The sequence below is a fragment of the Andrographis paniculata genome, unplaced genomic scaffold (genome assembly GCF_009805555.1).
Source record: "Andrographis paniculata isolate CXL003 unplaced genomic scaffold, ASM980555v1 Contig62END, whole genome shotgun sequence".
Taxonomy (NCBI): domain Eukaryota; kingdom Viridiplantae; phylum Streptophyta; class Magnoliopsida; order Lamiales; family Acanthaceae; genus Andrographis; species Andrographis paniculata.
Genome location: NW_026137598.1, coordinates 6,546,043 through 6,557,331, shown reverse-complemented (window position 1 = coordinate 6,557,331; position 11,289 = coordinate 6,546,043). Strand labels below are relative to the sequence as shown.

General features: G+C 37.9%; 5 protein-coding genes and 1 non-coding gene across 14 annotated transcripts; 2 read left to right on the top strand and 4 right to left on the bottom strand.

Moving 5' to 3' along the window:
* Positions 1-307: 307 nt before the first annotated feature.
* LOC127260653 (non-specific lipid transfer protein GPI-anchored 14-like) lies at positions 308-1,658 on the bottom strand. The gene is made up of 4 exons (XM_051288492.1): positions 1,567-1,658; positions 892-1,277; positions 648-764; positions 308-549 (listed from the first exon to the last, which is right to left on the bottom strand). Exons 2-4 carry the CDS (start codon positions 1,256-1,258, stop codon positions 419-421), a joined length of 615 nt encoding a protein of 204 aa, XP_051144449.1. The 5' UTR covers positions 1,259-1,277; positions 1,567-1,658; the 3' UTR covers positions 308-418.
* Positions 1,583-1,664, bottom strand: TRNAS-GCU (transfer RNA serine (anticodon GCU)). The gene has a single exon. It is a non-coding gene; the product is annotated as a tRNA-Ser (tRNA).
* A 667-nt stretch (positions 1,665-2,331) lies between these two features.
* Positions 2,332-7,730, bottom strand: LOC127260652 (GTP 3',8-cyclase, mitochondrial-like). 8 transcript variants are annotated; one of them, XR_007840765.1, is made up of 9 exons: positions 7,584-7,730; positions 6,511-7,128; positions 6,195-6,362; positions 5,920-6,111; positions 5,691-5,759; positions 5,450-5,548; positions 2,970-3,272; positions 2,814-2,859; positions 2,332-2,585 (listed from the first exon to the last, which is right to left on the bottom strand). XR_007840765.1 is itself a non-coding variant. In XM_051288490.1 (7 exons), exons 1-6 carry the CDS (start codon positions 7,626-7,628, stop codon positions 5,465-5,467), a joined length of 1,176 nt encoding a protein of 391 aa, XP_051144447.1. In that variant the 5' UTR covers positions 7,629-7,730; the 3' UTR covers positions 2,332-2,585; positions 5,450-5,464. The 8 variants fall into 8 exon arrangements, 2 of the variants coding, with proteins under 2 accessions (XP_051144447.1, XP_051144448.1); XR_007840766.1 differs by having other exon boundaries at positions 2,332-2,582; XR_007840767.1 differs by having other exon boundaries at positions 2,814-3,272; positions 5,920-5,957; positions 6,030-6,111.
* On the top strand, positions 3,104-3,556 carry LOC127260460 (VQ motif-containing protein 25-like). Its single transcript, XM_051288191.1, has one exon. The coding sequence runs from the start codon at positions 3,104-3,106 to the stop codon at positions 3,554-3,556; it is 453 nt and encodes a 150-aa protein (XP_051144148.1).
* Positions 7,731-7,951: 221 nt separating the features above from the next.
* LOC127260656 (uncharacterized) lies at positions 7,952-9,065 on the top strand. Of its 2 annotated transcripts, XM_051288495.1 has the most exons (3): positions 7,952-8,093; positions 8,524-8,645; positions 8,919-9,065. In XM_051288495.1, exons 1-3 carry the CDS (start codon positions 7,963-7,965, stop codon positions 8,942-8,944), a joined length of 279 nt encoding a protein of 92 aa, XP_051144452.1. In that variant the 5' UTR covers positions 7,952-7,962; the 3' UTR covers positions 8,945-9,065. The 2 variants fall into 2 exon arrangements, with proteins under 2 accessions (XP_051144452.1, XP_051144451.1); XM_051288494.1 differs by lacking the exon at positions 8,919-9,065 and having other exon boundaries at positions 8,524-8,761.
* Positions 8,847-11,034, bottom strand: LOC127260654 (uncharacterized). The gene is made up of 3 exons (XM_051288493.1): positions 10,856-11,034; positions 9,257-9,364; positions 8,847-9,169 (listed from the first exon to the last, which is right to left on the bottom strand). Exons 1-3 carry the CDS (start codon positions 10,940-10,942, stop codon positions 8,948-8,950), a joined length of 417 nt encoding a protein of 138 aa, XP_051144450.1. The 5' UTR covers positions 10,943-11,034; the 3' UTR covers positions 8,847-8,947.
* Positions 11,035-11,289: the final 255 nt, after the last annotated feature.

The following is an 11,289-nucleotide window of genomic DNA, read 5'->3' as shown; positions in this document are numbered from 1 at the left end:
CGTAACTTTGATAAGTGAAAACTATGTATTGTATGGCAGACCAAACTAAAGGTATAGATTTGGGTGGCCATTTAACTGTGACTTGAATTCAATTTTATTTAATTAAAGCCTAACGGTGTTGGATTAAGAGACAAAATTCGAATCGAGGTTACCGGCTCCACATAGTTTGTATAATATGACATATTTTGTCGAACTTAATTTGCAGGATATTAAGTTCAATTAAGCTATTATCCCATATGCATTTTCAGGTAGCGATTAATGTACAATAATTAATATGTATTGAGAAATAAATATTTTGAACAAATTATAATAGTAGTTTTATTTGTTAATGGAACAAACCAAAACCAAGTCAAATCAAATCTCTCAAAAAAGAAGAGAGTGATTAATAACAACAATAATAATAATTACATAGAAGAAATTAAGAGAGATAATATAAGTGAGCAGAAAGGAGGAGGTGGAGCATGATGTGAAAAGACGTCCCCGCCCTTCCTCCTCCACCGCTTTTCTGAGCTCCGGCGTCTGGGGCTGGGGGGATTCCGACCGCCGCACCTAATAATTAAAACAAACATCAGCGGTCATGTGGTGAGAAAGAAAAACAAATTAAAAGGGATTTTTTTATGTGTACGTATTTATAATTAGAAATATACCAGTGTGGGTGGGGGTGGGGGTGGGGGTGGGGACTCCTGGTGCTCGAGTATTATTGTTGTTGGCAAGCTGGTAGAAGATCTGAGCCTCAGGCGAATTGGGAGGAAGCCCCAGAAGTGCTGCACCACCATATATCACTTAATCAATTAATCAATTAAACTACGACGAGATCATATAGATATTAGATATATAAATTAGAATGAATGAATTAGCATATATATCTATATATATATATGATATCATTACCAGGGCAGTTGGTGGGTGAAGGTGCGGGGACGTGGCTGCAGGCGCGGGGGAGGGAGATGGCGAGAGAGGCATTGACCTTGAGGGCGGCGAAGTCGGGGTCGTTGCGGTCTTTGATGATGACGCAGAGGCACTTTTTGGTGGTGGTGGTGCGCAGGAGCTGCTCGAGGGCGGCGCAGCAGTCCGGCGTGGGGGATTTGGCGGTTCTCTGCCCTTGCACGTACGGCAGGCAGGGGGCCAGCCCGCTCAGTGACTTGCCGCACTCTGCAGCATCTGCATCTGCATCTGATGAGGAGGAGGACAGTTGGAGGAGGAGGAGGAGGAGCAGCTGCTGCAGCATTGGGGATTTTGATGATGATGATGATTGCATTCTCTACTGCATGCCAACTCTGTGTACATAAAATGAAATGAAATGAGAATTAATGTTGGGCTGGGTGAATGAGTGTGTGTATAATATATATATGTATTCATGTCTTTGTGGTGGCGGGAATGATCATAATCATTCTCACTCACTTGCTCGTAATTCTAAACACGTGTGTGTACATGCATTATTGTGTTTGTGTGTGTTACTTCTTCTTCTTCACCAACCCCACTAACACATATCTATAAACTAAATTAAAATGGAATACTTTTTCCCAATTCTACATGTTGGGCTAATTTCTCAAATAAATCTATTACCATGATAAAAACAAATCGTCGCCTGAGAGATTCGAACTCTCGCGGGGAAACCCCATGTACTTAGCAGGCACACGCCTTAACCACTCGGCCAAAGCGACTCTTTTTGCTTATTATCTGTTATAGTAAAATTTAATCTGTTACTCTATTCACCCAACCTTTTCAGTCGTCATTCCCAAGAATTAAAAATAAAAGACACTATTTTATACCAAAGTCAAAATATTAATTATAAAAAATCATTACAAAAAATCCTAAAATAATACTCCCTCAATCCATTACTAAACTTCTCATTTTCTATTTTAATCTGTCCGAATCAAAACTTCCTTTTTTAAAAAAATAAATAAATAATAACTCCCAACTAATTTTCCTTAGTCAAATAGAAAAATTACCAGAGGGAGGAAATATATTTTATATTTTTGACATAATTTACCATATCACACCCCAAAAATCATTTCTTCGAAAACACTCATTTATGATTATTCAAATAATTTCATAGTAATTATTTTGCAAATTGTTCAGTTTATACTTCTTAACAATTTGTTTTTCAATAAAACATACAGTATTTTCTTTAACAAAATAATATTTGAATCAAAATTCAATTAAAATAAAATATATTAAATAATAAGAATTTTGTTAAAAACTTATAAACACATTAATTCAATCCATTGTCTCAAATTATTCAAACCACCTAAAAGCAGAAAAGAACAAGCCCAAATACACATTGGCTTTTCTCTTCACATAAAATGATTGCAGGTGAAACTCTCTGTCTAATCAAAACCATCTTTGTAATAAACCCCCAAACCTCAAATATGTCAGCTCAAACTCAACAAACACACACTGTGATCTCAAACAACATGCTTCCCATGTACACAAACAATTAAATTATTGACAACAAAAGTCAATGCCAAAGCAACCATAAACTTATACAAAAAGATCTCAAACACACACACACACACACATACCAGTTGGATGACAGCCTGATGAATGATGGATGAGAGCCCTTCATTCCCAACTTGCATCTACTAAAAAAACATAAAAAATCGACTTTATTACACTTATCCAACAAAATTTTATTGTAATATATAATGTCAAGTTCATCAACAATTCTTCTGTCTCACAACAACACCACCACAAAAAGAGAATTCAGTCATACAGAATTCCTAAGCAAATTACACAACAGGTAAAAATAAAAAACAAGAAAGAAAGACAAAGGTAGTATAATATAGCTGTCGGCTAAGCATGTATCATACCCGACGAATGAGCATCGCGATAACGGTTGACTTCTGTATTCAATTCCTGCAAGTAAACCACAAGGGATCTTGACAGGTATGGATTTTTTAAATCCATGTATGCCTCTCAAGTTGTGTTCTTTAAAGTCAAGTTTTACAGAGATAGAAGCAACCCACCTCGTTGTTGCCTCCAAACGGCGACTTTTTATTGTTACTTCTACGGTATAAATATATAGAAAGATCTCATCAGCCAATATAACCAAAATTTCCCAACTATAATCAGAGGATTTCGTCAGTCACTGCAGATAAATATGAAAGCTCGATCTGGTGACACAGCCATAGCTCCATCCAAGCTGGTGATTCACAACAGTTCTCATACGATTGTCAAACAAAAACCAAAGATACGTATAATTCACATCATTGCTCCAGAAATCATCAAGACCGATGTCCAGAATTTCCGGGAGCTCGTGCAGCAACTAACTGGCAGACAAGGAAGTACGAAGAAGAAAGAGAAAAATGTTTCCTCATTAGGGCAACATCAAAAGACATGTAGAAATAACACAAGCAAGCAGTTACAATCAACATTCATGCCGCGGCAGAGGATGAAACAGGAGATTGATGAAATACAGGGGATGGGGATTTCAAACCCATTTATAAGTTTCCTAGGAGACGTAAATGGATTCATACATGATATCAATGAATTCCCGATTCTTCCAATGAGGTCTTCACAAGTCACAACACTTGACGAGAGGCATCTGTACTAGTCGATGACTTAAACTTGTGTACAGTTTGTGTGCAGACAGAAGGATGATTCAACATGTTTTCATTTTCAAATCTATACTTGCTAGACAGGTTTGTGTAAAAACAAAGGAAAAAAGTAGTTTACAGGTGTTTGACGTTCTAAGCAACTTGATGGAAGGTTGCTTACTTATTTGTAACACACAGAACTGTTTGAGAGCTGGAATTGAGGCTCTGAAACATAATTTCTAGCCGTGGAAAGTTGAGTCAGTATTTTAGCAGATATGCCCAGGAAGGGCGTTGTGATCACAGGTGCCACAAGAGTGTTTGTTGCGGAGCACCAGACATGGAGATTCTACTCGTGGTCCTAGGAAGTCATGCGATGGACTGATCCCAGTGTTACGAGATTGAAACACAAACACAGGATTTGTTCCCAACAACGGAGGTGTAATAGTTGCAGTGAAAGGTAAGTTCTCCAGACTTTGTTGTTCAAGATGACATTATTCTTCCATATAGACAGAAAAATCCGTAGGATTCACAGGATTTCTTCCATGACAGTGTTGATTTGTTGTGCTTTGAACAAAGAATTTTCATCTTTGTATCCTAATTGACAAAGTATATGTAATTTTCATTCTTTTTGTTATCAAGTTCAGATTTTTGGCTTAATTCAACTTTTCAACCAAATCCATTTCAAGACAAACTAGGTTTCTCTCCTTTATCAATACTATAAGGCAGATTTAGTCATGTCTGACATGCCAACTCTCTGTTTGGCAGAAGTCGCCAACTGGAAATGGCTAATTTATATCTGGGCTTGTTCCATTCAACTTTATCCGCTCTTGTGCAAAATATCGATTCAACAGCAACTTTCTGATACTATCTAGTTTCCAGGAACTGTTTACTTCAACACCCTTCGATGGTAACATTAGGGTCAAAGGTACAAACAAGACAGATCAGACTAGGTTGGTGATCAAAGGTACAAACAAGACAGATCAGACGGAGTTGGTTGAAAGATATTTATGGATTCAAAATGTAAGTTCAAGGTTTTAATCTTGGGTTCTCAAGTCTCGAGTTTCTAAATTAATCCTTATGTACATTTGAATCTCATGCTTGATTGTTTTTCTGTCACATTATTCACTGCACGTTTTCTTAGTTTGAACTTATTCACTTTTGCACATCATTCTGGTTGAATTGGAGACTGACTTAAAATAAACCTAATGTGTATCTGAGCATGACCGTCGTTCAACTTATGTTAATTCAATATCTGGATGAAATAATCTAGTTGCTAAAGATTTCATCAAGGGGCTAAAATTCTTCGATGCTACTACCAACACCTTCCCAATTGTGTTCACCAGCAATGACGGACAACACATAGTTCCTTAACATTCTAAAGCATCATTCGTCATACTATGTCCTATAAAATTTTCCTTTTCAATAATAGAGGCATCCTGTAGTCAAAAGGTATAGTCCTTATCATCACATCTATGATAACTAATGTGGCACTATCAAATCTGTTTTGCGTCCAACCTTTCAACTATAATTCCTTCTTACCAGATTCTATTTTAGCATTAAATCCATCTCCCATGACTACAAATAACAAACACTTTGGAAGATTATTTAGCATGAGTTAGTATTATCATCGATTATATTAAAGGGAAACTCTCATGTTATGCATACCTATTGTATTTGAAAAATCTCAGGTTACTAAAATTTCATCTTGATGCACATCCCCAATAGCTTCTAAGTAGGCTTTGTGTAATTGAGAAACTCAAGCGGGCAACAACATTGGTGCACACATATATATAGATATGTGTAAAAACACAATGCATGCAAACACCCTTGTATTGATGTCATACAAAACAGAGCAATTAAACATGTATGCAGTGTTGGCAGCACAAACAGCATCATACATACAAACGTACCCGGGCTTATAAGCTCTAGCCACCAATGTGTATCATTGGTCTGTTTGGAGTCTTGGCAAGGTCAAACATCCCAGCATGAGCCGCTTTCTTTCTTTTGATCTGCCATTGGCAACAATTTTTTCAGAAGCAGTAGATTATAGAATCATAGAACAAGCTGTCATGCAATAATCCAAATAACAACTCAGATGAGGTGATTGTGAGATGAATTTATGTTATGTAAAAGATATAAACCCTAACATACTGCTGCTCCAATGATTTCCTTTAGTTCATTGTCATCAGCACCAGAACGTAGAGGATCCCTCAAGCTAACCTGCAAAAATCTCCTCATAAGAATACAGCAGTATGCCACTCCAAACAAAATGCATGGCGCATGACCTCAACGAGCACAAGAAACTACAAAGATGTTGCACTCCATAAATACCACATATTTATGTGTAATCACCCCAATGATTCAATTAGATTAGAGGTACCTCTGAAGGACCAAACAGACAAACTTTAAAGTTTCCGTCTGCCAAAAGTCTCAATCTATTACAACCAGCACAAAAATGCTGTGTCATCGATGTGATGAAAGAAACGGTACCCTGATGTCCGTCTATGCTAAAGTTCTTGGCTGTCTCAGTGTGGTGATCCTTGATCCTTCTAAGTCCTGTATACCTTTTATCCTGTGCAGTATCATTAAGCCACTTAGATAGTGCATAAGATTATTGCAAAGCCAAAACCGTGAACCAGCAACATTCTGACTTACCACAATATCCATCATTTCAGCGAAGGATACCAATTTCTTTTCATTCCACACATTTCCATCGAAAGGCATGAACTCAATAAACCGCACGTTGATAGGCTTCTCACGTGTCATCTCAACAAAATCACAGATTTCATCATCATTGAATCCGCGCATTACAACACAGTTCACCTGAGATAACAAAAAATCAAAATACATGCATGCAATTGAATTTCCTTTCAGAAAAATATAGACATTGAAGCAGAAATGATTGACTGGCTAATGGAATCAAAATCGAGCTAGCCAAGATAACATTGCACTTAGAACTTGAGAGATATACTTTGACAGGACTATATCCCAACTCTATGGCAGCATCTATTGATTTTAGCACTCTTTCATGCCCCTTCCGTCTAGTCATAAATTCAAACTTCGCCGGAACCAATGTGTCTAAACTAATGTTCAACAAACTAAGTCCACATTCTTTCAACCTCGGAAGCTTATTCGCCAGAATAATTCCATTGGTGGTTATAGCCAGACTCTTTAACCCATCTAACTTGGAAAGCCTTGAGCAGATTTGGTCAATATCCTTTCTAACAGTCGGCTCCCCACCAGTCAGTCGAATTTTTGTAACCCCAGAACTGACAAAGAGGTTTGCCACACGAATAATCTCATCCTGTGAGAGAAGGTTGGGGTTGGGAGTTAGTTCTACACCTTCAGCAGGCATACAGTACTGGCATCGCAGATTGCATCGTTCTGTTAGTGATATCCTCAAATACGTATGCCGCCTCCCGAATGAATCGATCAACACATCAGAACAATCCCTATCTGGAGTATCTACAGGAAATGTTTCACATGAAGTGGCGTACTTCTTCACTGCGGCACCACCGATTTCATTGATTCTCAAATCTAAACCACCACTGCTTCTGTGTGTTTTGAGTGAAAAAGTTGCAGAGTTAACCTGTAGACAATATAACAAAGATTAGTCAGCAGTAATCGACAACAGTGCAAAGAATAAAACACACTTCAGCTCTAACCAGCATCAATGGACAAAACCTACTCCTCCCCAAACAATCTCAAGATCAATAAAAAAGAATAGCATAAGATCACGATCATCCATGTCCTAATGGCGCAAATTTTTCAAACTCCCTCCTCCGCTGTCAACCCGGCGCCCCGATGTGGTGTAGCCAACAATGGTTAATTTGGCATATAAAATTTCTCGAATTCATCCAGAATAAAATTTCTTCTATCAGCATATAGAATCTACAAATTGCCTACGCTTAAAGTACTTCTATATCACTTCCTACAAATAAAACAGGAGGAGAAAGAATTCTGCAAATAATCCAAGCAATCAATTGCTAACACCAAGCAATCAACATCCTAAATGCACATAAAGATATAGGAAACAGCACATACCTGAACTTGGCGCCATTTGACGATTTTGGAGACGCAGCGCCACATACCTAACGCTGAAGTACCACTACTTATTTTTTCGCTTTTGCCCTAGCGCGGAGTGAGACGAAGATTATATATAGAGTTGGGCTATGGCGAGGGAAAGCCCGGAGTTGTCGATACCAATCATATCACGGAAACAGACAAGCCTTACAGGCTGCTGCAGATTTATTCGTTGACTGTGGATAACACAGAACAGGGCCCGCCACAACCCCTACGGCAAAAACTTGAGCCGTTTGATGAAATTCGAGCTTCCCTAAAAAGAGAGCACAATTATGGTGGATAGGGCGAATCCACAACACCACACAATATTCATCAACACAAGTCATTTTCTTCGCTACTGATGGCGGCCACACTCCCTGCATCTCCTCACTCCATCGGAGGCCTCCGCCGTTCCTTCACCGGAGTTCGCGCCACCTTCGCCTCCTCTGTAACTTCTCGCCGCTGCGATTCTCAGCCACGTGTTCAATTATGGTACGTTTCGCGAATTTTCTTTTGGATATGGTTTCCAAACACTGCAAATTAATTGAGGACGTGCTCTAGGGTTTTTCTTTCCAATTAATTTTCTCAATCTGCATTATTGATGCGTAATTTGAAAGTACAAATGCAGAATTAACTGTTCAGCGTATGCTAACTTGCTTGTGTTCTCTGGATTCGATGTTAAACCTTCATCTTCTTCTTCTTCTTAACTTGAATCTTCATACCTGCAAAAACGTATCGATGCAAAACCACAGCTCAAACATCCGTGCAAGCTTTTTCACTATAATTTTTCTCAGGATCTGGAAACTTGAAATAGTGCCTGAAAATGGGAGAAACTCAGCACTCATTTACACTCTGTAATTTTTTAACGGCACTAGCTAATTCAACCATATGCCTTCGTCTATGTATCTGCATTTTCATTCAGCCTCAAGAAGGAAGGAAGAACACAAAAGAAACAGAATTGGCAATGTGCATTTGCATCGAATACGAATCCAAGCCCTTCTGAAGAAAGAACTCAGGGCCCTCCATTGCTCACCATTTTAGCAGGTCTGGTTGTCTTCTTGTTGTTTTGTTGGATCATTGGATCCCTTGTCAAGTGGATAATTGGCTTGATTTTGTATCCACCTCAATTGAAATAAGTCATTTCCTGCTTTGGCATTTCATTGTATTTGTAGAAGAAATTTTCTTGTCCTTATATCAGGTATAAGGTATTTTTGAGGTCGCATTTTCCTGATACTAGAACAAAAATAACATGTTTAAATGGAACCACATTATTGCAAATTATGTGCTACTAAAGCATTTCTTTTTTACAAATGTAAGAAATGAACACTCGGATATTGGAATGACTCCTAGTCGGAGGCTTGGCCGTTGCTTTCGTGGCTGCCTTTATCAACCACTGGTGTGAAATTGCGTCTTTCATCGGATGTTGCTGTAATAACTGGCAGCCAGACATCTGCGGTGGAGCTTAAGAGGGTTCTGACCTGTGGATCTTCGGCCATGGTTGAGGATATCAACTCGTCCACATCATCGAGCTTGTCTGATAGTTTGTCCAACTCCTTGGCTATTTCCATCTAGTTGGAGGAGATGATAAATGTTTTCTTGGTGAAATTGAGGTGGTGAAGATGTAATATAGGGTTTGAGATTTAGATGAAAACTACCTCATTGAGATGCTTAGCAGAAGTGGAAGGGAGCTTCCTGACTTCCATACCCAGAGTTTCGATCTTGGCGCGCAGCTCGACTTCTTCCTGATTGGTTAATGATTCAACCTGGACAATAGTAGAATGTTGGGAATGCAAAATGAGGTGATATCATCGTTATGGAGATGTAATCAAGTTAAATCAAATTGTTATCAAATAAAGACAGTGTTTGAACCCATACACCACTGCCAAACATATCATTTGAAAAAGAGGAAAAAAAAAATTCTTTCACCAAAATATGTATGGCTTAGAAAAGTTAAGGTACTATTCCAAGTTCAATACTAGAATTTAACAGAGTTGAAATCAGTGGATGTTCGATATATGAACAAGGGAATTTCTACTTCACGTTAACTAGATCCAGAACATCAGTCATGAATAAATATAATTCAAGGTTATTAGTCATAAAAAGTTAAGAACTTTTGGCATAATGTTTTAAACCTAATGTTCAAGTGCAACTTCTACAAACCGATGGCTCGTTCCAAATAAATAAAGGAACTATAATCTAACATTCTTTAATTGCCCATTTGTCTGTTGCATATTCGTTCACTCTACAAGATAAATTTCACAAAAATGCAATATAGATTTTTGGCACCTGCAGAAAACCAATGAAAAGGGTTCAAGAATTCAGTGGTGCCAAAAACAGCTCGAATGATTTCAAAATGACGTAAATGTTGCAAAAAAACAGCCTCGCTAAGACTACAAGAAATATTTAAAATATCGTATGAATATTGAATAAGTTCAAATTCTACAGCGGAATCCAAAAATCACTGTAATTATTCGATTAGTCTTCTACATCGTTAGTCTCGCCTTTTATACAATTTAACTATTTAGGTTCTTAAACATAATCTACAACGAAGCTGATCATATGATTGCCGCTATCCTATCTTAGAATTGCAATGGCTTCTGAGGATCACATTACTAAAGATATCGAGATATGAAACCAAGTTGCATCACTACTTCCAACCTATGAGTAAACCCTAGCAACTTTTTCCATGAGTCCAGCCTTCTCAATTTTCCAAAAGAGAAGATCAAGCATTATTCAATTGATCATTCAATTTAGCAAAACTACCAGAGCACGCATAGAACTTATATGTTCCTTCGTCCCTCAGTTATGAGTAACGGGAAAAGGTAAGAAAACATGGATGAACAGAGGACAAAGGATAATACTAAAATCACAATGAAGTCATCTTCATTAATTCAGATCCACTATTCACACACGAGCATGGCACGAATCATGTTCACCCAAACCCCTAAAGAACATTCGCATCAATTTCAAAATCCACAACAACAATCAGACGAATTAACAATTGCAAACTCTGCATCCCGTCCTGAAATGAATATTTCCAACTCCAACTAATACGGCGCGGCGAATTTCACCTACTACTCTAAACAGATCTCACATCTCAAAAACAAAAAAAATTCTATAAATCAATCAAAATCTACATCCACGTCCGGAGACGAAATTCACGATCGTTGCCCGCAATAGAAATTTTCGAGAGTGCAACTCCAAATAAATTAATACGGAAAAACACACATAATACCGAATTTGGATCGTTGTACCTGCTCAAGGAGAGTAGATAGTAGCCCAAAAAGCTGCGCCTCCGCCTCCGCCGGCGGCGGCTGACGCGATTCTCCTTCTCCGGCCATAGCTTATGTTAGCGAACACAAAAGCGGTACTTCCCATCGCTGGCTACATTGAGCATCCAAAGTCGCACTTTCGTTTGCAGAAGCGTCGCACGTATTTTCGGCAAAAAGGGAAATCGTGTTTGTTCTATTGCTTTTGTTTTTAAATGTATGTATATATATTTATTTTTATTTCTTTCATACAGTTTATTTATTTTCAAATAAAATTCGACGTTCATATGATAAGGAGTATTATTTAGTGCGTTAAATAAAAACTCGTCCTTATAAACCTGCAATTTGTATAATATTATCCTCAAAAAATCAAAATATAAAATTGTGTACTTGTCTTCAACATTTTTTAATGTAATTTT